The sequence below is a fragment of the Xenia sp. Carnegie-2017 genome, unplaced genomic scaffold, assembly GCF_021976095.1.
Source record: "Xenia sp. Carnegie-2017 unplaced genomic scaffold, XeniaSp_v1 HiC_scaffold_23, whole genome shotgun sequence".
Lineage (NCBI taxonomy): Eukaryota > Metazoa > Cnidaria > Anthozoa > Malacalcyonacea > Xeniidae > Xenia > Xenia sp. Carnegie-2017.
Window position 1 is genome coordinate 21,007,264 of NW_025813486.1, and position 27,943 is coordinate 21,035,206.

The 27,943-nt window shown below is 38.0% G+C and overlaps 3 protein-coding genes and 1 pseudogene across 3 annotated transcripts in view; all 4 read left to right on the forward strand.

Annotated features, from left to right (window-relative positions):
- LOC124449337 (phospholipid-transporting ATPase ABCA3-like) overlaps window positions 1-1,326 on the forward strand; it is a 7,025-nt gene extending 5,699 nt beyond the window's left edge. The window contains exons 2-3 of the mRNA XM_047000269.1: window positions 355-549; window positions 833-1,326. Coding sequence (XP_046856225.1) covers window positions 355-549; window positions 833-1,212 — 575 coding nt within the window. The 3' untranslated portion in view covers window positions 1,213-1,326. The remainder of the gene's footprint in view (window positions 1-354; window positions 550-832) is intronic.
- Window positions 1,270-2,294, forward strand: LOC124449338 (actin, cytoskeletal 3-like). Its single transcript, XM_047000270.1, is given in 4 exon segments — window positions 1,270-1,279; window positions 1,617-1,649; window positions 1,652-1,951; window positions 1,954-2,294. Coding segments are annotated over 4 exon segments (510 nt in total). The 3' UTR covers window positions 2,121-2,294.
- A 1,877-nt stretch (window positions 2,295-4,171) lies between these two features.
- LOC124449339 (zinc finger MYM-type protein 1-like) lies at window positions 4,172-5,008 on the forward strand. Its single transcript, XM_047000271.1, has one exon. The coding sequence runs from the start codon at window positions 4,172-4,174 to the stop codon at window positions 5,006-5,008; it is 837 nt and encodes a 278-aa protein (XP_046856227.1).
- A 1,907-nt stretch (window positions 5,009-6,915) lies between these two features.
- Window positions 6,916-25,395, forward strand: LOC124449340 (annotated as a pseudogene).
- Window positions 25,396-27,943: the final 2,548 nt, after the last annotated feature.

Here is a 27,943-nt window from a genome sequence, read left to right on the forward strand (position 1 = left end):
CCTTCATCAGGTGATCTGATGTTGAATTTTTAGTTCTTATAACCAGTCTTGTGTCTTTATCTGGAGTGATCTGATGTTGAAACTATATCTTTATATACTCTAGTCTTGAGTCTTTATCTGGAGTGATCTGATGTTGAAACTTGAGTTCTTATATACTCCAGTCTAGTGTCTTCATCAGGAGTGATCTGATGTTGAAACTGTAGTCGTTATGTACTCCAGTCTAGTGTCTTTATCAGAACTGATCTGATGTTGAAACTTTAATCCTTACATTCTCCAGTTTAGTGTCATCATCAGGAGTGATTTTATGTGGAAATTATGCATGTGACGCGTCAAACATCTGCGATCTTTTTATAGCAATCCCAGGCTTCTTAGTTCACGAATACAAAGATTACCTTTTCTTTTACAGTGGTGGAAACATACGCAAACTAAGTACAGCGATAGCTTTGATTGGCGATCCACTCATAATTTTTCTCGATGAACCAACAACTGGGATGGATCCTGTTGCAAGACGACTGTTTTGGAACACTTTATGTAGAGTCAGAGCCGAAGGTATGAAACTTGTGATGAAGCGGGTTTCCTTCCGGGGGGGGAGATGTGTTGAAGAATGCAATTACATACAGTTGATACCCGCCTAATATGAGCGCCATTTTGGTTATTATTAAAAATAATAATCTCTCCCCTTAGGTCGATGCCTTATGATTGGTAATCACTTTGTACCCACCCTTCTCAGGTCGATGCCTGATGATTGGTAACCATTTTGTCCCCTCCCCTCTCCCCCTAGGTTGATGCCTTATGATTGGTAATCATTTTGTTCCCTCCCCTCTTTCCTTAGGTCGATGCCTGATGATTACGTCACATAGCATGGAAGAATGCGAGGCGTTGTGTACTCGGTTGGCAATCATGGTCAATGGCAAATTTTGTTGCCTCGGTAGCCCGCAACACCTGAAGAACAAATTCGTTCAAGGATACACTTTGTTGGTAAGCCCTCCAAGTGACACGCCCAGTAATGACACGACCTTGGTAAAAGAATTCGTTGCAGAGACGTTCCCAGGCAGTGAACTTCGAGACGAGCACAATGGCTTGTTGAATTACCACATAGGCGATTCAAAATGGGCTTGGTCTTCCCTGTTTGCGATCTTAGAAGATGCGCACAGCCGTTCTGTTATCGGTAATTATTCTATAAAGCAAACCACACTGGATGAAATATTTTAAATTTTGCTCTCTCACAGGAGGCTACGACGATTAGATGGTCGATTAATATTGTCCTACATGGGGCACTGTGACCATTTATTTTGAATTATTACTAAATCTTTTTTATCGTCTTAAGTGATTGTTTTGTTGATTTTAATTTTTTCAATCGCGCCTTGTATACGCCACTAAATGTTGCAACTACCAAAAAGAATTACCCGAATGAAGTAAGCACGACGCATGACCAAGAACCCAGTCTACTAGATATCTGACTCCGCCGAAATTTATAGTTACGAGTGAGGCAAGCCGCCATCTTGAAAGGTGGCAAAATTGACGATATTTACGACTAAAAATCACTCTTCAAACCTTCTTTTCTTGGTACGGAGTCAGCAGGTATCCACGAAACTTGCTTTAACTGCATTATGAAGTGCGATGTAATATAAAGGAGAAGCTATGCTTTGTCGCCTTGATTTCGAGCAAGAAATGCAAACAGCGGCAACGAGCTCAAGTTTAGAAAAATCTTATGAAATACCTGATGGTCAGGTTATTACATTTGGCAATGAGCGATTCAGATGCCCTGAAGCACTCTTCCAACCTTCTTTTCTTGGTATGGAGTCTACAGGTATCCATGAAACTTGTTACAATTCAATCATGAAGTGTGATGTTGATATCCGTAAGGATCTTTATGCCAACACTGTCCTCTCTGGTGGGTCAACCATGTATTCTGGTATTGCTGACAGAATGCCGAAAGAAATCATTGCCCTTGCCCTCCCACAATGAAAATTAAGGTTATTGCTCCACCAGAAAGAAAGTACTCTGTCTGGATTGGTGGCTCCATTTTGGCCTCTCTTTCCACCTTCCAACAGATGTGGATCTCGAAACAAGAATACGACGAATCTGGACCTTCGATTGTGCACAGGAAATGCTTCTAGATTGCTTTTGACGTTTAACAGTTAATTAAAAATATATGATAGAGTTGGTTTGTTTTTATTGTTTTTCGAACGCTTTCGTATCAAAGGTCCGCATTAAAAAAAAGGAAAATATTATGGAGTTTGTTGACTAACGTAGCATCAAAGTTGAAATAGATAAAGCCTTTGTTGGTTTTATTTGCTTCCTTCGTTTGTATAAAGACCTGATTTTCATGTTTTCTTTATTTATATCTTTAAAGTTATTTGAATTTTAATTTGTGAAATTTTGATGATTGAACATATAATTGAACAACAACAAACCCTCGTTTATTTTAGTGGCGAGCATGCGCTGTGGTGATAACACTAACATCTGACAGTTATAATCATATAACATAATAATAACAAACATGTGACAGTCAAATGACTAAGATGTGAAATGACCATTATGACCTCTCACCTTCTCAGAAAATGATTTCATCACAAGCATTCACGAAATCTGCCAACCAATCAAATCAAGTTTTTTTTCACCACTATAAACAATCATCAATTGAAACAACCAATCACTTTCAAGGCAAATGGTGAACATGATACCTCACGATGGTATACTTAGGCACATGACTGGATGCTGATAAGAAAATGTTGCTACGGCAACCCTGTAAGTCTATATATGACATACGACCATACATAACATCGAACACGTTGGAAAGCCAAATTCGCAACTTTGTTCGTTTTAGTCCTTACCAACAAACAAACGCAATCTGGTGAGCGTTTTTGGCATTGTGAGTAAATAGAAGAATTAGTTACATTTTTATCGATTCATTGACATTGAAAGTTGCTAGCAGTTTGTGATACGAATTTTGTACAAAACTAGCATCCGTCAACCGGCAAGGAGGTCTTACAGAGTTTCTCGCTTTCAAATCACATAAAACCTTATAAGTAAATGAAAAGTCTTAATTATGATGCAATCGGGTCAGATGCAGTGGCGTGCGGTCATGCAAGCGTGCGGTGGCGTGCAGTGGCGTGTGGTCAAAAATTTTGGATCAATCTCTGAGCAAAATCAGTTTAAATTTTTCTGTTCTAAACAATGTCAATGTAATCTTTTGTCTAAATTGTCTTTACAGTTGAAATGCTTGCTATTTATACGCGATTTACTGTCGTGGTTTTCGGTTTCACTTTGCTACACTTGTAAGATGAGTCAAGTGTATTAAATTAAGTGGATTAAATTAATTATTTATTAACCAAGGCAAGCGCTTGCCTTCGGAGCTCAATTTGAACATTTGCGCATGCGTTAATCTAGATTTGGAGGCTTCTTATTCGAGGAATATCGAGAAAATGCAAGCGGCGCTTCTAAGGGCGCCGCTTGATAGCGATGGTCAACAGTCTTGTACGCTCGCAATTTTAAACACATATCAGCGCACGAATAATATTCGTATATTCAACACATTGGACATCCGAATTATTCACGCCGTTAATGTTATCGTTTATTAAAAGATGACTGAGAGCGAAAGGTAATGTTCTGATTTCTAATTCAAAGTAGTAGTAGATTTCTAATTTATGTATGTAGAAGATATTATCTGTAGCATGTTATACTTTAGCGTTATATAAGTCTTGCGTATGAGCTCTGAACGTGATTTCAATGTACTAGAACGCTATTAAATTTTGTGATTATTTTATTCACTAGCAAAGAAGTTATTTACAACAGTCGTGAGTATTCTATATGTTAGAATTTATTTACAGGCTTTTATATATTTTGATAATGATAAACAAGGTGCAGTTATTACACAGCGGATAATGTACTTGAAATTTGAGTAGTTTTACGTAATTATAAAGTTAAGTGCGTAAGTTTAAGTAGCGCGTTTGAGTAAGTGTAGGATTGGCTATTTCTTCTATTGCTAATACATGAATCTAGATGAGTAATGTACGCACGTTATGTACGTCACTACAAGATATCATGTACTGATGTAAGGTATAAATAAGATTGATGTTCCTATAAAATATATAGCATAGGAATTTTCATCCTTTATGTTCTACTTCTACAATTCGGTATTTTCACGACACCTGTACGACATGACTGAATGCATTGTGGAATCACTGTTATCCCGCTCATTTGGATTGGGACCTTTTCCGAGAAACGAGAGATCGTCGAAGGTGGCCGTCCCACTCCTGAGTTGCAAGGACTACATACAACATCCAAGCGAAGTGGTAAAGTCTTTATTCGAAGTTTTCAGACGTCAAATTACGACAAGTACAAATGGCTGGCTGGCTCCTCAAAATTGAATAAGTTATTTTGCTGGCCGTGTCTTTTGTTCAACTCAACAGACAAGACAGTCTGGTGCAAGAAGGGATACGATGATTTGGCCAACCTGTGTAATGCCGTCAACAGACACGAGAAAACGAAGACACACTTGTCCAGTTGCCTAATGAATGCCAGTTTTGGGCGTACACGCATCGACATGCAGCTAGACGAACAGGCCCGTCAACACATCTCAGCTCACAACTTGATGGTGCACAAGAATAGAGAAGTACTTCGCCGTTTCATTAATGTTGTTTGCTTTCTTGGCAAACAGGAACTTTCTTTCAGAGGTCGGGGGGAGCTGGAGGAGTCTGCCAACAGGGGCAATTACGTCGAATTGATAAAACTGCTAAGTGCATATGACCCCACGCTTGAACAGCATCTTCATACAGCAACCGTGTTTTCTGGACTTTCTAATCGTATCCAGAACGATTTGATTGTTGCTGTCAAGGACGTTATGTTGAAAGCAATAAAAGATGAAGTGATGAGGAGCCCATTTGTTGCTATTTCCCTGGATGAAACCTCCGACGTTAAGACCTTATCGCAGCTAACAACTATAGTTCGCTATGTCAACCAGATGGTAAAGCTGTGGAGCGCTTTCTTGGATTTACCGATGTAAGTGAGGATAGAACTGCGGCTAGACTGAAACAAGAAGTCGGTAAAACCCTGAACGAGTACGGATGCGGCGAAAACTGATTGCCCAAACGTATGACGGTGCGAGTGTGATGTCAGGAGAACTGTCTGGTTTGCAAACACGAGTAAGAAGACTATCCACATGCTCTTTTTATCCACTGTTGCGGACACGCATTAATTTTGGTCCTTGTTCAAGCTGTCTCGTCAACTAAAGAGTGTCGTATATTTTTTAAAACCGTCACTGGTCTTTCATCCTTTTTTCACGCCTCGTCCAAGAGAACATACCTGTTGGACACAGTTGTCGGCAGACGCATTCCCACTGGAACAGCTGTTCGATGGCACTATCAGAGCAGGTTAATCCATGCTGTACTGGAGACAAGAGCAAAGCTGCTCGAAGTTTTCGAATACATCATCGAAAATGATGACGAGTTTGACGGTACGACGTTAAACGAAGCGAGGGCTACCGACAAGTTCTTGCAGATTTCCAGTTTGTGTTCTGCCTTAAAATATTTTCAGAAATATTTGGTCTTACGGATGTTTTGTATAATATCATTCAGAGTAAGCAGTTCGATATTGTCTTCTGTGTCACGAAAGTTCGCGAGACGAAAGATAAGATTCAAGAACAACGAACAAAATTCGTAGATTATTGGAATTTTACGTCAAGTATCGTCAAAGTAGCACTGAAACGCAGGCAAAGTGAAGAGGATGTAAAGGCGTCCTTCCGTCAAATGTTTTCTGTGTAGTCGATACCATTGTCGTGCAGATTGACTCTAGATTCGAAAGTCTTAACAGCAGAGCATTCGTTTCTTTGTTGGATCATTCAAAGCACGAATTGTACAGCCGGAATTTTCCCGAACGAGAGCTGCAATCGTTGCAAGATTCATATGGAACATTCTTTAATCTTCAAGCACTAAAAGTGAACTAATCGTTGTATACGCATCTGCCGAGCTCAAATCGAAACCTGTTTTGATATGATATCAAAATAATCGAACTTGACTTGAAAGCCTGTTTTCCAGAGGTGTACCGATTGTGTCAGCTCATTGTTACTATGCCAAGTACGTCCTCCTCTGCAGAAAGATCATTTTCGGCTCTCAAGCGTATCAAAACGTATCTTCGCAGTACACAAGGGCAAGAGCGACTTTCTGCATTGGCTACAATTTCAATCGAGAAGGAGATGTTGGCAAGTTTGCAGGGGAAGCCACGATTCTATGAGGACGTTATAAAGGAGTTTTGCGCAAAGGAAAGACGGATGGAATTTACATTTAAGTAAATCTGTTGTAGGATTTTGGACTATTTCGTTCTGTTACTTCTTCACTACAATAGAAATGCACGCGTAGCCATTTACTTAAAACGACTTTATATCACAATACCACATGTAATACTTTTAAACCGTAATTGTGATATATACTCTATAAAGTTTTTGAATTTTTAGATTTTTCAATACTGTTTCAGTCATGACAGATACATTTTTCGACAAAGTACTCCCAGAAATCGCGGGAAATGCGCTCCAGTAGCCTTCAAAATCCAAAATTTTCTGGGGAGCATGCCCCAGAACCCTAGATAGCTTCGCGGCATGCCGCGAACCTCACCAGCGCTTGCCTATTAAATTCGGTCACCCACGCCACTGGTCAGATGGAAAGCAAACAACGTTAATTCGTGATTCAAACGCAGCATTTTCTGACTCCTGACTCATGAGTGTTTGCAAAGTGTCGCGACAAAGATGGTGGAGTTTTTTTTATTTAAGTAAATGGTACTTTAACTGCTTTTTTAGATCCTACGAGTTGATGGTTTTGCATTCTTGAGTTCTTTCGAAAATTTAAGACTATTTTAAATGGTACCAGTTAAAAAACTTGCTGGGAGAATGTCAAAATTGAAACAACTTGGTCTACTGATATGGAAGAACTTCAAGCTTCAAAGAAAACATCCGATTGGAACTATTTTTCAAATAGGTTACCATGCTGCGTGTCATTCATACTCCTGGCCTTGCGATTGTTCCTTTTCACTGCCAAAGATTGCCCAGCCTTGGTTTGGAATGAATTCAATGTAACCTCTCCACCACCTGCACTAAGAAGATCATTCTCTATAGGGTTGGCTGCAAATAATGCTTCTCAACTCTCCCATGAGCTTTTCAACAACCTTACATTTTATCTTAATGAACATGCTTATCCGGATCAAAACATCACCTTGCAAATATTTCCAAATGAGGATGACATGGTTAATGAAATAATGAGCTCCTCTGAAGGCAACTCTACCAAATGCATTGGAGGTATATACTTTACTCGTCTCCCATCAAAACAGGCCAATTTCATCAACTACACTGCGATTCATCAACCCAAAGGAAGACAACTCTGGCCTTGGCAAGAATGGCCATGGCTGGTTGACAAAGTATGTTTTCCTGAGGTTTCAAAATCCTGAACCAAGAAATAAAGATGATTCCCATGGAGGCAGTCCAGACTATTATAGTACCGCTTTCTTGTTTACCCAACATGCAGTAGATCGAGCTATTATTGGACAGTTTGCTACTCAAGACCAAACATTGGTTTGCATTGAAAAATTTCCATTCCCAAACTATGTGAAGGATCCCTTCATTTTGATTATTCAAAATTTCATCCCGAACCTCATAGTAATTGCTTTTATTTATACTGAACTTGTGATTGTGCGTAGTATTGTATACGAGAAGGAACAACGGCTAAAGGTAAGTTGTAATTTTTCTTATTGGCTGAGATCTTTATATTTCAAAACCTGCATCAGAGTCAGAGAAATAACTTCTTTGGATAATTAAATTCATATCAAGATCATTTTGCAATATATTTGATGGGTGGAAAATTTTATCTTCCTGGAAGGGACAGTTCTACCTTTTAAATGTTTTTATTGATTGTTCACTCCAAAAATGTTGTCAAACTGAGCACCTATTTGACATCTTAAATTAATTTGTAGTTCAGTTTTTGAGAATTTGCTACTACAGCTTTATTCAATTCAATAAAAGCTATATCTTTAATTCATGTGTTCTAATAAACTAATTAAGTTAGGTATTTCATGTTTTTAGGAAACTTTAAAATCATCGGCGTCAATAATTGGCTTCATTGGTTGGCATGGTTTATTGAAAGTTTTCTTATTTGTCTCCTGCAGTTGTCATAATGACGCTTCTTTTCACGATAAAATTTAACAGTAATGGGAGTGTTATCGACAAAATAGCACCACAATATTTTTCATCTATCTTTTATATTACCTCTGGTATTATGTTTTGTTTCTTCGTAAGCGTTTTTCTCCAAAGCGAGCACCGCTGCCGCAGGAGGGGTATAATTTGGTATATTTCCTTCATACCATTCTTCTTCATAATGCAATACTACGACAAAATGTCGTTCACTCTCAAAGCAATTGCATGCCTCATACCAAATCTTGGCATGTCTCTTGGAGCGATTGTCATCGGCAAGTTTGAAGGTAAGTTAAAACGTTGATGGACTGTGTGTGTTGAACCGCTTCGTTTTAAATTACTTTCATCTTAAAGGGATGTTCTTCATGCTCATATAAGTTCATTAAGCCCGAGGTTTAATGTTTGTGACCACAGCGTTAACAACAGTTTACGAACAATGAGATAATTTCTGAATACAGGGTGTATCAAAGAACGCCTATAGAAATTGACGACTTATTGTGATGATTTCATGACTATGTTACTGATGCATAAAGATTCTAACTTGTCTGCTACATGCATGTTTTACATATCTTTGGTACAATCACGAAAGCTTTTCTTCTCCTGGGAACTTTAAGCCTGGTTCACACGAGTGAAATAAGGATAAGCACAAGCGTAGACAAAAGATAAAACAAAGATAAATAACGAAGCATGTGACATAAGCATGGACATAAGCGCAAGCAAAGGAAATATTCAAGCATAAGCTAAGAGAAGAACAAAGAAGAACAAAAGAAGATTTAAAGAAAATCCCATGATGTCTTTGTCTTTATAAACCTCTAGAGCAATAGAAACAAAAGCCTTGACGCTCGTGCTTATTTACTCGTGTGAATCAGGCTTAACATTTAACAAAACTTCAAACCGCAAAATATACACAGCAATGCACCTGTGGGATGCTAGCATACTGATCAGCCATTGAAATTTCACAATAAAATGATTTCTTAAGGTGTTCTTTTTGTGATACACCCTGTATAGTGTCACTTTTCACTCATTGCCAAAGGATCAACTTGAGGATGAATGAAGGTGCCATAATGCTGTACCAAACAAAATAACTTTGTTCGAGTTCTTTACAATTGGGACTCTAGCATGACAGCTACGACGCCAGGGGAAATGATTCTTCGGCGTTCCCCATTGGACACTTGGTTGGCGAGCTTTTATTCATATAGCGTTAAAAAAAGAATTGATTTTAAAGGAACATGTCCCCCCATTGATTTCAAAGGAACATTTGACAAAAATGTCCCCTCCCCATAATTATCGAGCTTGACACCACTGGCCAGCGTTCATGTAGTTTTAGCCCGACATTGAAGACTTCCAATTTTGTTTCTAATTTTACGTATCCGCCCTTGGGGTCAATCCTGCGATAATTGAGCTGACCATATTCATATATTCTGTTATGCCCGTCTGATTTCTTTTGAAAGTGAAATTGTTTTAAAAGAAATTAGCCAGCATAGCAGAATATATGAATATCACCAATTAACACAGGATTGACACCAATGATCCCGCCAAAACGTTTTTTACATTCAAGGATCCGGTAGCGGCGTTCAATGGGATAACCTTTTTCATGGTGTTGATGTGGACGACACGTTCTCCCTCGGGACTGTGTTCATCATGATGATTATTAGTTGTGCCATATATGGTATGCTTACATGGTATATTGAAAATGTGTTCCCAGGACAGTATGGTACTTCGAAACCTTTTTACTTCCCATTCACGAAAAGCTACTGGTGTGGAAGCTTTGAAAAGGTAACTTGAAATTTTGCTTAGCAACAGTCGTAAATACAGATGTTGATTGTGTAGGTTAGTGTCGTCCAGAGAAAGGCTGTTGGTGTTAGTGTCGTGGTATCGCTTTAACAATCTTCCCTGGCTTAAACTATTCGCCTTAACCGTTCGTTGCATGAACTTTTTTCGCCGACCGAGCTCCAACGTGTTCGGTGATTGTTGCTCTGACGCGACGCTATGCAACAAAGGGTTGTTTCGACGAAACTGGCTTGCAGCCGCGTCTGTAGTGGATTTTACCCCTCACCAGACAATGGCCTCATGTATGTTGTTGCGCGTGTTTTGCGTTTCGTTGCATGAGTTTCACGAAGATTTTGCTGCACGTACACAGCACGTACGCCACAGTTTCTTGTACCGTTAACCCTTTGTTGCATGAACTTTTTTCGCCGACCGAGCTCCAACGTGTTCGGTGATTGCTGTCCTAAAGCGACGCCATGCAGCAAAGGGTTGATTGTAATAAATTGTTTTTGACCTCATTGTGAAGATTGCCATAATATTAGAAATCGTATGTGCTGTTTTGCTTACGCTATCAGAACGGTCATGTTAGGCTGCTGGAGTGTGAGATATCTTTCACGACTAGCAAAGCATCTGAATGCGCATTTTAATAACTGAGGAAGTTTCTGATGATTAATGATATCAATAGAAGAAGTTCAAGTCAAGTCAAATTTTTTTTCGACGCGGAAGTTTAGTGACTGCTTGCTGAATGCTGCTTAAAAAGTATTATAGGTTTTGGTACATTATATTTGGAGTGATAAGTGTAAAAAATCTTTCTGCTGCAGGTATCAAACGGTGAAGAAACCTTGCCATTATTAAGAAATGCTGAAAATTTCGAAACATCGAAGAAGTTCGAAAGGGCTCCTCAAGGTCTGGATGTGGGGATTGACATCAAAAATTTAGTGAAGATCTATGACGGAGTAACAGGTAGATGACCTGGACGGATTTACTGGGGGGGGTATAGGGAGTGCAAGCCTCCAGGCATCAGATTTCACGCCCCTAAATAAATTGTTCACCCCTCCAAGAAACATTTTAACCCCCCAATTTTTAGCAAAATAAATCCCTAGTACAGTTGAACTGAGTTTTTTGGGCAATGTTTCAACTTTCTACACTACCTTTGGTTGTTGCACTACCAGACTGCCCTAAATTCGAAACCCTAACATTGTCTTACATCACTTCCTTCACAGCTCGTCTCCCTAAAGTTTTTAGTACCCCCTGTTTGAAATATGAAAATCTATCTATGAGATGACCTCACCTCTATGAGATGAATCTTACCATACAGTATAGAAGCAACTTATGACGTCAACATGTATGACTGGGGCTCACTAAGCAACAGGTAGATCACGTCACAAATCTTACCACACAGTACAGAAGCCAATTATGACAATAAGATTTGCTACAGTGAAACAGGTACAAACCTCACGAACTCACAAATCTTACGGGAGCCATTTATGACGTCATGATTTATGGCTGGATAACCGGTAGACGACGTCACAAATCTTACCAGAGGTTACAACTACGGCTTCAAGTTACGATATTATACTTTCGTGTGTTATGCAGGTAAAAAAGTTGCTGTGAATGATGTTTCACTAAAGATATACGAGGGACAAATTACGGTTCTTCTTGGTCATAACGGAGCTGGTAAAAGTAGTTTGATGTCTGTCCTTACCGGTTTTTATTCTCCGAGTCAGGGAACTGCCGTTGTCAATGGTTACGACATTAGAACAAGTATGGATGGCGTACGGTCAAGTTTAGGTCAGTGAGGAAAGTAACGAAATGTTTTTAAAACAATTAGAAAAGTTTATGACTGTTAGGTGCAATGGTTTGCCAGCCTCCAAGCCCAAATATCTACATAATACAAGCAAACTTGGGAGCTGGCTACGCCGAAAGTTGTGGAAATTCATACAATTTACAATGTGAAATGACTGAGGAAAGAACTACATTTAACTTCTATAAATAGAAGTTAGTTCAACTAGCTACTTAAAGTTCCACTTGTATGTAAAACTTGAAACTACACTTAAGAATGTATTTTAAGAACATCGTGTTATTATCATATTTAGAAGAATCGATATTAATTAGCATTTGATTAAACTGTTCAATCCCATACACTATTGGTATATTTCTTAATCGCTCGGTCCATCATCACTAAGTTAAAGCAACTCTGTCTAGAGACATGGTCTTTTTTATTTCACGACCCACTGTCTTCCATTGAAATGGTTTATCGTCTATTTGATTTTTACTATTTTCAAAAAGGTTTATGTCCACAACATGACGTTTTGTACGATCGACTGACTGTTAAGGAGCATTTGTGGTTCTTTGGAAAACTAAAGGGTCTGTCTAGTGATGAAATCGATAGCGAAGTGGTAAAAATGATGGAGTCCATCAAACTTGCGGATAAAGCTAACGCTCAAACAAGATATTTGTCTGGCGGGATGAAACGCAAGCTATCTTTAGGAGTAGCGCTGATTGGAAAAACGAAGGTAGATATTATCACGTGGACATCACGTGCAGTTGTTTAATACGAGAATCAACATCTGAAGATCACTCGTGACATAGACTGAGATATTTTGCACTAAAGTTTCAACATCAAATCACTTCAATTGACGACACTAGACTGGAGTATATAAGGACTAGCAATCTGCTTAGGCATAAATCTGTTTTAAAGTCTTCTTAGAAGATATGCTTTTAATTACCAAGTTAAATTTTTTAACAACTCACTTCCTCAAGGTGTTAATGCTTGACGAACCTACTTCCGGTATGGATCCATCTGCCCGCAGGTTTACTTGGGAACTGCTTCAGAAGTATCGTGACGGGCGAACGATCTTGCTGACGACACATTTCATGGACGAGGCCGACGTTTTAGGAGACCGCATTGCGATAATGGCCGAGGGCAAAATCCGTTGTTGTGGTAGTTCATTGTTTTTGAAAAACCATTATAGCGTGGGTTATCATATAGTGATGGTCAAAGAACCAGAATGTAAAGAACACAAAATTGACGAACTTGTTAAAGACTATGTCCCGAATGGCCAATTGGAAAGTCGCGCTGGTAAGTTTTGATGCACTTCTCTAGGAGACTTTATAGGGTTGAGCCTGCAGACATGAGCCAGCAGCTAGCTGCCGGATACGATAGAGTGACGAGCGTTGAATTATTTTAGCAAGTTGAAACAAGGCAAAATTTATTATTTGACAAATTCATATGAACGTTTTCTATTAAAAACAATTGCCCAACATAAAATTCGAATTAAAGCCATTTTTGAAAAGAAATAATATTTTATTGGTAGTTACGTTTTTTCTATACACAAGACATCATCAGACTATTAATTAAGTTTCACTTCGTGACGTAGATGTTTGTCTTAATCTGTAGAAAACAATTGATTTCAAAGACTCTCGAGATATACAATACATGTATGCATAAATTTTATTTCAGAAGAATGAAACCCGTCAGCTCGAACTAGGCTGGCATTTGTTGAGAAGGCGTTGTATTTTTACCAACTTTATCATATTTTATCAGTATGAAGGTTAAATATTATACATTTCTTTTGTTGTAAGTGTTTTTCGATGTAGTGTTTAGCCAGTAGACCTTTTGCAATACTTTTTTTACCTACGTTAGGCGCTGAATTGTCATACATCTTGCCTCGAGAATCTTCCCGGAATTTTTCCACGTTGTTCTCAGAACTGGAGACTCGACGAAAGGAGCTGGGAATTGCTAGTTATGGCGCTTCAATGACAACCATGGAAGAAGTTTTTATGAAAGTGGGAACGGAATGTGACGACACGTTAGATGATAGACTAAAAGGTAAGCTGTGGTAAAGGTGGTAAGTGTTGATTTCCTGGATAAATGAAAGTAAAAGATTGTGATGGGACATTACATCATAGACTCAAAGGTTAGTTATGGTAAAGGTGGAAAGTGCTGATTTCCTGGGATAAATGAAAGTAAAAGATTGTGATGGGACATTAGATGATAGAGTCGAGAATAAGTTGTTGTAAAAGTGGTAATTGTTGATTTATAAGAATATCAATGAAAGTAAAAGATTGCGACGAGGTTTTAGAAGATAGACTCGAGAGTAAGCTGTGGTAGAAGTGGTAATTGTTGATTGATTGGGATATCAATAAAAGTAAAGGATTGACGAGGTATTAGATGATAGACTCGTGAGTAAGCTGTGGTAAAAGTGGTAATTGTTGATTGATTGGGATATCAATGAAAGTAAAGGATTGCGACGAGGTTTTAGATGATAGACTCGAGAGTAAGCTAAGGTAAAAGTGGTAATTGTTGATTGATTGGGATATCAATAAAAGTAAAGTTGCGACGAGGTTTTAGATGATAGGCTCGAGAGTAAGCTGTGGTAAAAGTGGTAATGTTGATTGATTGGGATATCAATGAAAGTAAGGATTGCGTCGAGGTTTTAGATGAGACTCATAAGTAAGCTGTGGTAAAAGTGGTAAGTGTTGATTGATCGGGATATCAATGAAAGTAAAAGATTGCGACGAGGTTTTAGATGTGACTCGTGAGTAAGCTGTGGTAAAAGTGGTAAGTGTTGATTAGATATAAATATCAATGAAAGTGAAGGATTGCGACGAGGTTTTAGATGATAGACTCGACAGTAAGCTGTAGTAAAAGTGGTAATTGTTGATTGATAGTGATATCAATGAAAGTAAAGGATTGCGACGAGGTTTTAGATGATAGGCTCGAGAGTAAGCTGTGGTAAAAGTGGTAATTGTTGATTGATTGGGATATCAATGAAAGTAAAGGATTGCGTCGAGGTTTTAGATGAGACTCATAAGTAAGCTGTGGTAAAAGTGGTAAGTGTTGATTGATCGGGATATCAATGAAAGTAAAGGATTGCGACGAGGTTTTAGATGTGTGAGTAAGCTGTGGTAAAAGTGGTAAGTGTTGATTAGATATGAATATCAATGAAAGTGAAAGGATTGCGACGAGGTTTTAGATGATAGACTCGACAGTAAGCTGTAGTAAAAGTGGTAATTGTTGATTGATAGTGATATCAATGAAAGTAAAGGATTGCGACGAGGTTTTAGATGATAGACTCAAGAGTAAGCTGTGGTAAAAGTGGTAATATTTTATTGTTTAGCATTGACTCATTTCTAGAAAATGCTGATTTGTGAAATTTAATTTGACCAACACTGAATAGTTGTTTTTTTGTTCATGGTGTTTCAAGTCAAACTTTTTCTTTTGTACGTCATCTAGCGGATGCAATAAACGCTTCATTAAGTACAGTGAATGATGAAGACACATTATATGGACGCAACAACAGCATGATGCCAATAACAAACACAACAAAGCCACAGTTAAACTACGGAATAACCTTGTTTCTGCAGAGGTGGTGTGCTATGTTCAAGAAACGCTTTCTTCATTCGCGTCAAATAGCCATAATTCCTCAGCTTCTCGTGCCTCTTATTTACACAATGCTTGCTCTGATTGCCATTGACATAAATCCTAAGCCCGAGGACTCTCCTCCCAGAATTTTGACGACAGCTATGTTTCATGATAACATTGCGCCTTACTCAATTGTTGGAAACCCGAACAGGTAGATATATTGAACTTAAATATAACTGGACGGCTACTTCCAAAATTTTGAAATTAAATTAGTCCCCATCTTTCCACGCACGGCCCAGAGAAACAGGCATGTTAATGTATAAAAGTAGCTTTCTAATGTATATTTAATCAAATGGGTGGATAATAGACATTTTTTTGACAAATACTATGAAATGATTTCGAGTGGAATCAAATTTACATATTATTTCCTGCTAAATTATGGTAAAATATGTTTGTGAATTGTTCGATTTAAATTCTTGGAATTGTTCGAATTTTCAAACCAGAGCCGTTCAATTTTATTTGGTTAAATTGTTTAGATTTTAAGAACAAAATGCTTGAATTTTCTTATGGTAAACTACTTAACGTGGTTCATCACCGGGTTTTAAAAAAGGAGACTTAGAAATTAACCTATTATTTTCATTTCAATGCCCCATCACTGTGCTAAACCCTCTTTAGGATGAGTAAATATAATCAGCGACGTGCTTTTGTTTCATATCTTTGTTACAAGAACAAAACCGTTTTCGTTTTCTGGGCAGTAAACTAAACTTCTTGCAGCAAAACATGCTGAATGGTGCGCGCCCGATTTAAAATCCCGATTAGACATTAAAATTTGATGTAAGCGTAAATAAATCTTTTTCAGGGAGATAAATGATCTGGCTAAAATGTACACACACTCGGCAAGCTCGTACACTAAGTTCGTTGATATCGACAAGGATAGTGCTTTCCGTGATGGGAACATGACCAAATATTTGCTAGAAAAAGCCAAAGGAAGAAACATTGGATACTTCAACAGACATTATCTGGTTGCAGCGACATTTACTGAAGCAAATAAAAAAGGTATTGCTTACTCGTGTAGCTACATTGTTTTCACCCTCCGTGAGGTGTGTAACTATGATGAGGAAATAGTTCTAATCAATATTTGTCAATTTATGCTTTTTTAATGAGTTTAAAATGTTGTAAGGGGATCAAGAAAGACTTGTCCATCGAGAAAAAGGTCTGTAGATAAAGAAAGTATCAAGGAAGTTTATGAAGATCGAGGAAGAATTTCTAGATCAAAGAAGGATCTGTAGATCAAGGAAAGATTTATCTGTAGATGGACGAAGAATCTGTAGATCAAGAAGGAATTTTTAATCAAAGAAGGATCTGTAGATGAAGGAAGGATCTGTAGATGAAGGAAGGATCTGTAGATGAAGGAAGGATCTGTAGATGAAGGAAGGATCTGTGGATGAAGGAAGGATCTGTAGATAAAAGAAGGATCTGTAATCGAGGAAGGATCAAGGAAGGATCTATCTGTAGATCAACGAAGAAACTTTAGATTAAGAAGGATTTTTTAATCAAGGAAGGATCGGTAGATGAAGGAAGGATCTGTAAATGTAGAAAGGATCTGTAGATCAAGAAAGGATCTGTAGATCAAGGAAAGATCTATCTGTAATTGTTTTCACCATCTCTGAAGGTGTGTAACTATGATGGTGGAATAGTTCTTATCAATATCTGTCAATTTATGCTTTTTTAATGAGTTCAAAATGCTGTAATGGGATTAGTGTGACTTGTCCATCGAGAAAAAGGTCTGTACATAAAGAAAGTATCAAGCAAGTATATGTACATCGAGGAAGAATTTCTAGATCGACGAAGAATCTGTAGATCAAGAAGGATTTTTTAATCAAGGAAGGATCAGTAGATCAAGGAAGGATCTGTAGATGAAAGAAGGATCTGTAGATCAAGAAAGGATCTGTAGATCAAGGAAGGATCTGTAGATCAAGAGAAGGATCTGTAGATCAAGGAAGGATCTGTAGATCAAGAAAGGATCTGTAGATCAAGGAAGGATCTGTAGAGCAAGGAAAGATCTGTAGATCAAGGAAGGATCTGTAGATCAAGGAAGGTCTCTAGATTAATAGAAAACATAAATATGAGGTAGATCAGCTAAGAATCTTGGCGAATTTAAGGTAATTTATGTGTGTTCTTATTTAGCAATAGCCAAGGCTTGGTTCAACGATCAAGCTTATCATGCGATAGCGGTGGCACTGAGTGCAGTGGACAACGCCATTTTGAAAACAGTTCCGGGAATAAAACAAATTAATCACAGTGACAAATCATCCTTTGCCGAGAACTACGAAGCAAAAATCAAATGATTTAGATGAGTATGTTATTTTTTGCTTTCGAGCTTTTCCCAAACTTTCACAACAAACGTTCCTATAACTATATAGGGACAAGTAAAGATATTTTGTATTTCCTTAATGAATAGCGTTTAATAAAACATTATTCACTGTTAAATTTTCTGCGAAAGCCACTCAATCTGAGTTAAAAAAAAACGGTTTTTTGAGCATTCAACCAATCATCGCCGGTGTTTTTATGTATTGTTTTTTAGTCTCTCAAATTTCTATTGAAATTTATATGTATGTATTATGAATTGATATATATTAACCGTACATCCTGTGTCCCAAGTGCAGGAGTCACCATTGCACTATTGTTATAATGTATACAGCTTGTATAACAATGTGCCCTCATAGTGCCCCCATAGTGCAATGGGGACTCCTTAACCTGGGACACAGGATGTACGGTGTATATATATATATACAAAGTGTATATACAATGTGCCCTCCCGGCTATCACCATATTAAAATGGTGACTCCTGCACTTGGAACACAGGACGTACGGTTACACATTGTATGGATTGTATTGTAGAGTCACCAGAGTGCTCAAACCTATAAAGGTGAGCTTTGCATATCGCGAACATGGTGAACGTCTCCATTTTGAGACTCTCTACAATCCGACAGTGCTATATATATATATAGCACTGTCGGATTGTAGAGTCTCAAAATGAAGACATTCGTATATATATATCTATATATACAAAGTGTGATCAATCACGAAACAGGCTTGTGGGATGAATCTGTAGTTTTGTAATTTTTCTCAACACCACTACACATATATATATATATAAGTTTGAAAATTTGTAATCCAGGCATTTAATACATAAAAGATAAAAGTTTCTCCGGATTTAAAGTGAGTTTTTATTGAGCTTCGACTCGTTGCTTATATATATGTATATATGAGAGACTGATTTATTCCTGACATACGACTGTGTTCACTTCAAAGGCAGGGATCGCTGAGCATATTTTTTGTTAGGGGGCGGGGTTATCGACTTCCAAAGTTAGGTAAAACTGTGAAAGAAGGGATTCGGGGCAGCCCTCAGTCCCCCTGCTCTGCTTTCTCCGAAGTGATCTACAAATGATCAATAGTTGCTAAGGCAAAAAGGTCTAATCAATAGTGGGATGCAATAGCCCCTAGTCCCTCTGCTCCGTTTTCTTTAAAGTGATCTGCCAACGATCAATAGTTGCTAAGGCAACAAGGTCTAATTCATTAACTTTCTTTTTCTATCCAGCAACACTGGTGGTCTTAATATAGCTTTCAATCTGCTGTTTGGCATGGCGTTTCTTGCTTCAAGTTTTGTCGTGTTTGTCGTCCAGGAGGGAACGAACGGTGCAAAACATGTGCAGTTCGTTAGTGGCGTTGATCCCATTAGCTACTGGACTGCTTCGTGGTTGTGGGACATGGTGAATTTCACACTTCCCTGTATCGGCGTTGTTATTTTGTTTGCATGTTTTAACGTTCCTGCGTACACAGGTAGGTCGAATTTCCCAAGCTTTGACGTAGCTTGCATTTGGTCATGTTATGTAGATTTTATGTACTCTTTGTAAAACAGTAAATAATGTTCTGAAATTTACACAGGGACTGAAAATTGCAGGTTGGATTTTTCATTGTCGTCATGGTCGCCAAAACGATTCACTTGCCTTTGGCAAATTTGATTCTGCGTTGTCAATATCTTCCAATAAAACGGCATTTGCATGATCATTCAGCCAATCCGAACGTTGTGATCCAATAAAGTTATTTTACAAAATGATCGAGGACTCCTCGTAGTTGTCGAAATACTTGTTTGTAAGGAGAATGAACTCGACCCAAGCCCCTAATCTCTCGGCTAATCAACCAACTTTAAACAATTCCAATAGTTTTTGATGACAAAATCACGTCAAGGTTACGACGTTGAGTCTGGTATGCGACTGTGAGCCTGTGATAGCAACATACTTTAATACTTAAGATACGATCTTTTACAGATGTTTGGCAGTGGAGTTAGCTCACAGCATTTATATTTGTCTTTTTAAACACATTTTTCACTTGAAAGTTCGTGGAAGCACAGAATTGCATGTCAAACGTCACATTAAGCTCTCGGTCAACCCTTAAAAATTCCAACAATTCCGTTGAAGTTAGCAACGTTCGGATCGGGTGAATTTTCCCATTTCGCACAATTTCTCAAAAACTGATTTTAATTCATTGCAGAAGGCTATCGTCTTGGAATAGTTTTTCTCATTTTGATGTTTTATGGTTCAGCCATCATCCCGTTTATGTATCTCTTCTCGTTTCTCTTCAAAACGGCGTCGAAAGCTTTCATCTTATTGACGTTGTTAAATATTGTAACTGGTCTTGTCGCCTTGCTTGTTGTGTTCATCATTCAGAGTCTTGGCTACCATCACACTGTTGATGTCCTTAACTGGACTTTTTTGGTACTCCCCAACTTTTGCCTCGGACAGTCGTTCTCCAATATTTTTGAGAATTATAACCGTATCAGACTTTACAATATGTGCATAAAAAAGTATGCTCCAGCGATGTGCATGTCTCAGAAAGCGAGGACTCAGACGAATTATTTGGCTTTTGAAAATCCTGGAATTGGTCGATTTCTCTTGGTGTTACCACTTGAAGGAATCTTCTTCATGCTTATTATTCTGTTGATCGACTTCAACGCTATTCGGTCGTTGCGAAGTTCCATTAGATCGGTGTACGTCGATCCGTTAGACAGCATGCATCCAAACGATGAAACGGAAGATTCCGACGTGATGGCGGAAAAACGACGAATACTCAACGACGAAGTGAACGAAGACGTGCTTGTAGTGAAGGATCTTACGAAAATATTTAAAGTTCCAGGTAGAGAATTTCGACTTGCTGTGTTTTAATAGCTTTCTTTTGTAGATGTGTTGAAAAGAAAGCATTCTTTTATCAGCCGAAATCATATGAAAAAAATTTTCGTTTTTTAACACAATATTTTGGAAAGTTAAAAAAGATGGTCGCTATGAGCTCATTGTGCTTGATTGAAAATATAACTTAACAATTTTTTACCACTAGAAAAGTCTTCACATACAAAACGGGCTTTTAAAGTGTCTGTGAAACGAAAATTTTGCTGTTTTAATAATGGTTTTGTTGAAATTAAACTTTTAAAATGTCAGTAGACTTTCTTAAACAGTTTATGTTATATCTATGACATCTTGTTTCATTAGAGGAACCTGTAATGGCTGATTTTACAACCAGTGTTGTCGCCTTGTATATTGAGAACTTAAATTATAATGTATATTTACGTAATTTGCATCAGTAAATTATTAAATGTATATTACTGATGTGTTTGTTCAGATGGGCAGAGTTCTCTTCGAAGTGACATGTTGTCTGTAAAAAAACTCTCTCCAACCGTTGTACTTTCTTAATCTGGAGAATGAAACAAGATTGTCTTGAAAATATACAATACTCTCATTGTCTGTAGAATGAAACGAGATTTTAATGAAGACTTTTTTAGAAAGTTCACTGTCGTTTTGAAACTTCTATTCAGTGAAAATATATAAAAGAACAAAGCTTCTTCTTTATTAACACCTTATTTTTTCCCAAAAAAGGTCGTCGAAGATTTGCTGCAGTGGATCACATCAGCTTGTTAATACCTTTAGGTGAATGCTTCGGTCTACTGGGAGTCAATGGCGCGGGAAAACTACAATGTTTGAAATGTTAACAGGCGATGTGATTCCAACTTCGGGTACCGCCGTCCTTGACTCGTGGGATATTCAGACTAATTTAAGTCGGGTATGTTTCTATTGTTGTATATGATCAGTAGCGTAGCCAGCCTGTAGATTTACTTCCGCTATGTAAATTTTTAAAGATTACCATTATTCATGTCTTTAGAAATCTCTTTTCTAACTATCAGTAAATACAAAAATATTAGGAAAGCGGAAGTAAAAGTCGAGTTGGTTACACTACTGTATATGATCTGTTTGACCTTTCCCTTTAACTTAAATTGAAGAATCATGTAAAGACCATTGAACCAAATTTACAACTGAATGGGTACTTTACGTTCCGTTATATATTTATTTCAATTATCTGTCCGCGAACTGTAAAAATGCTAACCTCGTACCGAGGCGCTTTGATGCTCTGAATCATTTGTGCGAAAAGTGCAGCGCGGGACGACATGCGCGAATAAAAAATGAGAAAATCGCGGCTTGTAACGCTTGTAACAGCCACGCTAACGGGCGACGCCCACACACGCCACGTGACATTCAATTTATTAATCATCAAATAATTCAAAGCACCAGGCTACTAGGCTAATCCGACATCAAGATTTTAAAGCAGTAGTTCATCCTTAAGGAGACATAAACGCCATTTAGAGGAATTTCATGCTTGGAATTTAGGATGTAAATTAAATAATATTCGTAGTTAGTTTCGTTAGTTTAGCCATCGTACTAGTCTCGAACTAGTTCTCTTTACGTCATTACGAAAAAAGTTGAACACGCAATGGTATGCCTGCAGCCATTGAGGAGGCTGTTATGCAAATTACAGGTTTGCAGATTTTTCAACACTGTGTATACCATTGAAATGGTGCATACAAAGAAAACATACTGTGGTATGTCACTACTCCCCTGTGAGTGAACAACAACACAATTTTTGCCATTTTGCATGACATCTACATTGTAAATGAAGAAAATCTTCGTTGAAATCACCCAACTTGGCGCTGTCATGACGTAAATGCATGTTAGGAACAAGCAAATATTTTTGACTGCGCCGATGTTATTTTGTAGTGGTAAATTTCTCTTGCAATATTTAGTGTTGACGTTGCAATGTCTGTAATATTTCTGTTGCAATGTTTAGTGTTCCTCATTTACGAAATGGAGCTTCGCATGTAATTGTTCAATAATATTACGACGCAAAACAAGTTGTAACCAGCCATAAATAAAAGCCAAGCGAATTACATTTGACGTTCAAAGATCGAACAACTAACCCTTACATACATAACAAATAATTTCTTACTTGTTTATAAATGAACTCCCTTTTCAGTTGTTGCTTGTTGTCGGCCACTTTGTAGGTAATTGGTCAAATATATTACTTGTAAAATATAAACGTTTCAATGGTCCGTTGTATTGTCCGCCATTTTGGTTCTTCTCCCTCCAACGAAACCACATTCTTTAGCGAAACACAGCCTCAGCACAGTATGACGAATACATCGAAGATAACTTCATTGACATTTTTTGTGCCACCTGTATTATTACCACAGTGTAGTGGCTCAACAGGATGTTTCGAAAAAACTGCTCGTCTTTGAAATCAGCCGACGTTCAGACTTTGCATAATTCAGCAGTAACTGATCTCCAAAGACCTGTGAACGCAAGAGAAGACAATAATACATGCGAATTGCGGCTACTGTTCGTTGCAAATTTCAAGCATGAAATTTATTTCAATTGCCGTTACGCCTTAGTTGCAAATCAATTACTCCTGAAACAAGTAAAACAAAAACGTTGGCTAGTTTTAACTGCGTAGAGAAAGGACCTTCTTTATGTTCGTTATTCTGTAGCCACACCATAGAAAACAAACATTACCATTTGGCTGCGCAACTTGGTGCTGTATATTTAGTACCGAATGTGGTCAACCATCGATAATTGGGGGGGGAGTATTGATATATGTATATATGATTATGACCCTCCCCCCCGAAACCTTCCTACATTTAATCATTGTGTCAACAACAAATACTTCAGTCGGGAAAATTGCCTTTGTACGCGTTATTTTCATTTGTCAATATGTTTAGATAACCTGATGCAAACGCGAGCATCGACCAATCAGAGCACGCATTGCACATGTTATTTTGTAAATGAAAATTATAATTTTAAGTGTAAATTATGTTGTTTACCAAGGTTCGTAAACGAACAGGCTATTGTCCACAATTTGATGCTTTGATCGATTTATTGACGGGACGGGAGATAATGCAAATGTATGCTGCACTTCGTGGAGTCCCCAGTCATGAGATCAATCCATTGATCGAAGATTTAATGAGATCAGTGTTGCTAACAGAACACGCAGATATGTTAACTAAAACATACAGGTATAATAGAAGAAAACGTCGTCTACTTTCAAATAGAATGCTGTACTATAAATGCTCACCCTAGCTTTTGCTATTTATATATTCATTTTGGTTTATTTGACGTTGAAACCTGAGTATTTATATACTCCTGTGTAGTTTCTTCATGAAGAGTGATCTGCTGTGCAACTTTAGTCCTTATATACTCCAGTCTTGTGTCTTTATCTGGAGTGATCTGATGTTGAAACTTGCGTTCTTATATACTCCAGTCTTGTGTCTTTAGCTGGAGTGATCTGATGTTGAAACTTCAGTTCTTATATACTCCAGTCTAATATCTTCATCAGTAGTGATCTGATGTTGAAACTTTAGTTCTTATATAATCCAGTCTAATCTCTTCATCAGGATTGATCTGATGTTGAAACTGTAGTCGTTATGTACTCCAGTCTAGTGTCTTTATCAGAACTGATCTGATGTTGAAACTTTAATCCTTACATACTCCAGTTTAGTGTCTTTATCTGGAGTGATCTGATGTTGAAACTTTAATCCTTACATTTTCCAGTTTAGTGTCTACATCAGGAGTGATCTGATGTTAAAACTTTAATCCTTACATTCTCCAGTTTAGTGTCTTCATCAGGAGTGATTTTACGTGGAAATTATGCAATTGACGCGTCAAAAATCTGCCATCTTTTTATAGCAATCCCAGGCTCCTTAGATCACGAATACAAAGATTACCTTTTCTTTTTACAGTGGTGGAAACAAACGAAGACTAAGTACAGCAATAGCTTTGATTGGCGATTCACTTATACTTTTTCTCGACGAACCAACAACTGGAATGGATCCTGTTCCAAGACGACTGTTGTGGAACACTTTATGTAGAGTCAGAGCCGAAGGTATGAAACTGGTGATGAAGCGGGTTTCCTTCCGGGGAGAGATGTTGAAGAATGCAATTACATGCAGTTCATACCCGCCTAATATGAGTGCCATTTGGTTATTATTAAAAATAATAATCTTTCCCCTCTGGTCGATGCCTGATGATTGGTAATCATTTTGTACCCACCCCTCACAGGTCGATGCCTGATGATTGGTAACCATTTTGTCCCCTCCCCTCTCCCCTAGGTCGATGCCTTCTGATTGGTAATTATTTTGTTCCCTCCTCTCTCCCCTTAGGTCGATGCCTTGTGATTGGTAATCATTTGTTCCCTCCTCTCTTCCCTTAGGTCGATGCCTGATGATTACGTCACATAGTATGGAAGAATGCGAGGCGTTGTGTACTCGGTTGGCAATCATGGAAAATGGCAAATTGTGCTTTCTCGGTAGCCCGCAACACCTGAAGAACAAATTCTTTCAAGGGTTCACTTTGTTGGTAAACCCTCCAAGTGACACGCCTAGTAATGACTCGACCTTGGTAAAAGAATTCGTGGCAGAGACGTTCCCAAGTAGTGAACTTCGAGACGAGCACAATGGCTGGTTGAATTACCACATGGGCAATTTAAAATGGGCTTGGTCTTCCCTGTTTTCGATCTTAGAAGATGCGCACAGCCGTTCTGTTATTGGTAATTATTCTATAAAGCAAACCACACTGGATGAGATATTTTTAAATTTTGCTCTCTCACTGGGAGGCTACGACGATTAGATGGTCGATTAATATTGTCGTACATGGGGCAGTGTGACCATTTATTTTGAATTATAACTAAATCTTTTTTATCGTGTTAATGATTGTTTGGTCGATTTAAAATTTTTCAATCGCGCCTTGTATACGCCACTAAATGTTGCATGCACCAAAAAGAACTACCCGAATGAAGTAAGCACGATGCCACGACCTAGAACCCAGTCTACTAGATACCTGACACCGCCAAAATTTTTAGTTACGAGTTTGGCAAGCCGCCATCTTGAAAGGTGGCAAAATTGACGATATTTACGAGTAAAATATGCTTTTTTTGCATTGAAACGCAGTTGCAGAATTGATAGTATAGGTTTGATTTTTAAAATTTTTTTTAAAATTTCAGCTTATTTTTGATTGAGAGTGTTGGTTTTTGCCACCATTCAAGATGGCGTCCTTGTCTCAGGATGTCACGTTCATATCTTGGGGAATGGGTTCTAGATCATTGAGTATGACGTTATCAAATAATGTCAAGAACCATGCCAGGCTCTCTCACGTGACATATTCCAGAGCGAACTCGGGTGGCATTCAAAAAACACACTGCGATTCTTCAATTTTAAAACTGTTATATTTCATAAAATATTTTATAAAACATTAACATGCCTTGTTACATGAGCGAAAATGTTTACAAATCAACGATTGTATGCTTTATCAATGAAGAGTGAATGAATTTCTGCGGTTAAAAATATAAAATTTGTTCACACGGCTCATTTCCTATACGACAATACAATAATTTAGATAGATTTTGCAACATGAACTATTGTCGCTACTGTATACTGTATATATATATATAAAAATTAATATAAAGATTAATATAATTTATATGTTATGAAAATTTTTGACTTATTCTGGATAACGAACTTTGTTGAGATTTTTTTCTTTCTAAATCTTCGCTCAACGTAATTGCTGGAAAGAGATTATTAAAACACGGTTATGCGATTGTCCAGTTGGCAAAACCTCAAGCAATAACTGCCTCGATATATATTTAGTCAGTTATCATGAAATAAGTGTGAATATAATGAGAATAACGCGTGAACTTATCGTGAAACACGCGGGAGTTTCACCTTTAACTTGCTTGAAATTATCTCCTCACTACAACTGTTAGAATTTATTAAACGCCCGAGGCGTTAATTGACCATTCACGGCATGCAAATAAATATGCAACACGGACTACACCAATGTCTTTTTTATTGTTAATGACGTAATAGGGTCAAGAAAATCAATATGCAGTTTTCCATGTCAAGATGGTGATGGTACAATTTACATTAACTTAGTACTTTTAACAAATTACAATCTGATTAAGCATGTCTAAAATTCACAAGTGAAACATATTCTTACAAACCTTTTCTATCTTCTTCCGTCAGTGACGTTGATACTATTGTCTTCAAATCTTTAACCCACTCGTCCCGTTCGTCCTCCGTGCCAGCACTGAATTCGTAAACTCGATCTGGTGTGTGAATTGAAAAGCCGTAGCCGAGCGGGGCCTGGTATTCGTTAAAACCCGAGGTGACGTCAGAGCCTTTCGTGCCTAATACAAATTTACCTTTCGGGAACGCGTCCTAGAAACCAGCAACGCATCATGGGGTAAGTAACAAAATTTAAAATGACAACAAGTCGTCATAAACCACGTGATCACAATCATACAAGACCCACGCCGCTGATTATTAAATATATTACAAACTATTTAAATACAGTGGGTTGTGTACGTGTCTTGATTTTATAAAAAATATGTGCACAGAAAGATTATTAAATTTGAGCACAAAGTAGCGTCACAACAATACGAATTGAAGTGAATCTTTTATATCATCAATTTCCTGTCTTATGACACAGACATTAGGATATAATTACCGTTGCTTCTCCAAGTACATAACTCGACGACCATCTACACAAAGCCATCTGTCTTTCCACCACTTATCCTAAAGGAAATTTGATACCAGTGTTAGAAAGGTCTTGGCAGGAAAAAGTAAGCGAGAAAAGATTTAGAAAAGGAAGAATAAAGAAGAGAAAATGGTAAAAACATGGAAAGTAATATGGCAAGATGAAAGATGAGCATAGATGAGAAAGGAAGAAAGAGAGCATAGAGGAGATGAGATAGAGCATATAAAGGATGAATAGGAGAAGAAGCATAGGGGAGATAGAAGGATGAGAATGGAAGAAAGGGAAGATTTCAGGAAGGATAGGGAGGAAAGACTTCAGAACAGATAGGAGATTTAAAGGAGCGAGGGAGCATAGGCGAGAAGAGAAAAGAAAAATGAATCAAAGGGAGATGTAAAGATGAAATGAGATCAAAAGAGATAGAAGGCGCTCTTAGGAAGAAAGATCAGTCAGCAGGATGAATCAGGCGCGTCGATGAGAAGGATGAGATGGGCATAAAGGGCACAGGCGCGTCAGAGATAAAGAAAGGCGATCAGGCGGACGATCAGAAAAGATCAGAGCGCGCATCGATGTATGGATCAGAAAAGATGAGTAGAGGGCAAGATAGGAAGAAGATGTCAGGAGATAGGCAAAGCACGAGCTTCAGATAGGAAGAGATTACAGAAATGATACAGAAAGCGCGTCGAATCAGGATTCGATAAATGAGATATCTCGGAATAGGCACAG

Bases quoted from the DNA above. Each gene is read 5' to 3' on its own strand.
- LOC124449339 (XM_047000271.1), top strand. From the start codon at position 4,172: ATGCATTGTGGAATCACTGTTATCCCGCTCATTTGGATTGGGACCTTT.